The 3,491-nt window shown below is 37.4% G+C and overlaps 1 protein-coding gene across 2 annotated transcripts in view; it reads left to right on the top strand.

Moving 5' to 3' along the window:
* Positions 1–2,911, top strand: part of LOC119839031 (protein slit) — a 43,376-nt gene extending 40,465 nt beyond the window's left edge. For both annotated transcript variants that reach the window (XM_038365202.1, XM_038365201.1), the window contains 3 exons: positions 120–184; positions 546–746; positions 1,270–2,911. In XM_038365202.1, coding sequence (XP_038221130.1) covers positions 120–184; positions 546–746; positions 1,270–1,377 — 374 coding nt within the window. In that variant the 3' untranslated portion in view covers positions 1,378–2,911. The remainder of the gene's footprint in view (positions 1–119; positions 185–545; positions 747–1,269) is intronic.
* The last annotated feature ends 580 nt before the right edge of the window (positions 2,912–3,491 follow it).

The raw sequence follows: 3,491 nt of genomic DNA, 5'->3' as shown, positions 1-3,491 counted from the left end.
AAAGTTTCTGTTTTGGAAAAATTAGCATTAAAGTTTTCTTAAGTCCGACTTTCACATATTTTGCGCATTACATTGTGTTCAAAAAGATCGCATCGATAATAACGAATGAATGTCGTCAGCTGCGCCCGCCGCGCCGGCCGAGCGCGCGCCCGCCGCCGCGCCGCCGCACACCGCTTGTAGAAAGGTAAATGTTACACCACCTCCTGACACCACCAGCCAGAAGGAGGCACATATTGAAATAGTTCTTCTGTTTACTTTAATGTTTCAAGACCTATCCATCTATCCTGGTCTAAATATTTAAAGCTAAGCTATTTGCCAATTCATTCCGGGTCGTTTTGCCAAAAAAGTATACATTGGGAGTAATTATCAAAATGGGACCTGTTATAGATTTGATGCGAGTTGATTTTCGATTTTTAACATTATGTTTTCGATGAATTCAATATATTCTTTTCCGTTATTACACTTTGAAGGGAGCAGGATCAAGGGCAGACAAGAAAAATTCGTTAAAAGTTTAACTTAAGTTGACTAAGTATCTTTGAATCCAGGAAGCGACTCGCGAGTTCATTACGGAGGGCTCGTGTCGCAGCCGGCGAGCGGTGCGCGGCGCGCGCTGCGTGGGACCCACCGGACCCGCCGGACTCGCCGGACCCGCCGGTCACGCTGGGCCCGGACCTGCTGGATCTGGCGCCGCCGGATCCTGCGGCAAAGCGCAGTGCTGTGCCCCCAGGAAGACTAAGAAGAGAAAGGTATGTATCTACTAGCGTCCCTGTCTTGAGCCAACGTTTACTCTCGCAATAATAAATTTGAAAAATAAATATCTGTGGCATTAATATCAGTTATTATTTTTACATGATTTTTTATAAATTTCGATATAATTTTAAAAGGGTAGCTTTTTAGTCCAGTTATTGCCGGCTCGACCCTTCACCGCTTTCGGAATCGTTCGTGAATAATAATTTATGTGACGATTCATAGCCGCTTTTTAATTATAATTATTTATTCTGAGACATTTTTGAGTAACTAGCGGTCCGCCTCGGCTTCGCGCGTGGTACATATATAGCCCATGGTCTTCCTCAATAAGTGGGCTATCTAACACTGAAAGGATTTTTCAAATCGGACAAGTGGGTTCCGAAATTAGTGCGTTCAAACAAACAAACCAAACAAACAAACAAACTCTTCAGCTTTATAATATTAGTACAGATGATTAAAGTTTCGTTTATCTGGAATTGTTCAAAGATACATTTCTCAGTGATATATGATGTTGCGTTTCAGATTCGCCTGGTTTGTGCGGACGGCACTCGCTACACCAAAGACATAGAAATAGTGCGGAAGTGCGCTTGCGGCAAGAAGTGCGCGAGGAACACGCCCTTCCTACACTAGACGCCGCACCATCTCCTCTCGATATAAGGAATACCAATTTAAACTCACTGTCTATAACAATTTGGGTCAAAATCGAGTAACCGTAATTTTGGCGGTATTTTACTAACGAATCAAGAAAGATGTTTGATGAATGGCGTACGATCGGTTTTATTTCAAACAACGCAATTATTTAAATGAAAACAACTGAGAAACTTAAAACAACACTGCCCTCGTTATTTTTATTCCTCAGTAATCATAAATCATATCTCGTACACTGCCTCAAAATGAAACGAAAACAATTCTCATAAGCTATGATTCTGTTATATGTATATGTAACAAGGCATATCAGGTTACACGCATGCAGAGTGCACTGATGTAAACTCACAATATAAACTCAACGAGCTGCCATTTTGTTTAGTCAATACATAGAATATTCTATCCCTTTCCTTCTTATGGTTAGTATCGTACTATCTCTTTTCTAGAGTTAAATGAATATTGGAATATAAAAGGTCACTGTTTGCGTGGGTCGGGTTGTTATTAACTGAGATACTGAAACCTGTTATGCCCAATTACTTATTTTTAATTATCTACTTAGTATACGTTTTTTGCAGTTTGTTACACGGCCTAATATTCTTTCATTTAAATGAGGCAATATCGGCTAAATGCTTTAGTATTAGTTGAATTGTCTGATTACTGATGTAACCTTCATGTAGAGTTAATTTTACCCGTACAAATTATGTTAGATTGTATATTATTTTTATTTATAAATACATCGGAGCTCCTTTGAGAAATATATACACGAATAAATTTTATATTTTAACCTCATTTTGTATATCTTAGTATTATAATTAGATATAAAATATACCCCAGTAGACATAAGTTGCATATTCAGAGATTTTACTATAACTAGTTGCTATAGGCATTACAGTTGAAGGCTTCTTGTAAGAGTTGACGGCGGCGCTGGTAATGATGCGATAACATCCATCTTTGATTGTTAAAATACAAAGATTTGTTGCACTTTTGTTTATTTCCGACACGAGATTATGTTTCTAGATGAAGCAAGAGGTTTCTTAACATTAAAATATCGAATGAGCGATAATAATTTTTTAAACTTATAATTAAGTGCTATCGAACATTTTTTAGTCTTGCCGATAAATTTCGAAATGTAAGGGATTTTGTATAAAAAATATGAATTATTTATTGCTGTTTTGTTGCTAATTAAGGCTAATTGTAAATGAGTAGTTAACTTAGGTATCGTAGAGAATGCATTCCGTATTTATTTATTCCCTACCATTTCTACCGAAGGGTAGCTTCGCCGCGGTGTTCATCGCATTTTGTGTAACGTCAGTATTAATATTTTATTTGAATCTATTAAAAATCAGTTTATTAGAAATGTGTTTTGAGCGGATTTTTAGTAGAACTTGACTTAAGATTTAAGCTTTAAGCAGAACCTACACCTGCTGCCGCGTCGGCGGCGGGCGCTTTTTAAATTCTATGGTGAGGTAATATTGTCTATGAACTTTATAATTTATTGATGTAATAAAGACGATGTTAGATAAAATGTGTTATTATTTCACCTTATATGAAGTAGCTGGCTCTCCGCTCGCGGCTTCGCATTATCCTCGCACTTTCCTTGTCTACACAGACAAAGGAAAAGAAAAATTAGTCAAAATCTAGCCGTTTTACGACTAGATTTTGACTATTTTTTCGACGACGTTCTTGTAAACCAAGTCAAATATTTTGCACAAGGTGTAGAGTTTTATGAATTAAAGGTTGTGGGGGTCGAGGCCTGCAGAACAGGACTCTTGGCACATTGACACATCAGATGAAAGCATGAATGACGCACGCATGATATCATTGCATCGTCGGTCTCGGCCGATTTGGACGGTAAATGAAAAATCTATTGATTTCAATAAAAAAAAAAGAAATGACAAGCTATTGGACAACGAAATAGCTAGAAGAAAATTTTTACAAAAAATCTAATCATTCTGATTTCACAATATCAGCGTGGTTTATTTAAACCGTTGAAAGTTACTTTTTTTTATAAGTACACTAGCCAAACCGGCAAACGCTGTTCAGCCTTACTTTTATCATTTAGGGGTACGAAAGGTAGATGTTAGATGATTCTGAAACTT

Source organism: Zerene cesonia, unplaced genomic scaffold (assembly GCF_012273895.1).
Source record: "Zerene cesonia ecotype Mississippi unplaced genomic scaffold, Zerene_cesonia_1.1 Zces_u007, whole genome shotgun sequence".
Classification (NCBI taxonomy): domain Eukaryota; kingdom Metazoa; phylum Arthropoda; class Insecta; order Lepidoptera; family Pieridae; genus Zerene; species Zerene cesonia.
The sequence above is the reverse complement of the archived record's forward strand: the minus strand, read 5'-3'. Positions and strand labels throughout refer to the sequence as shown.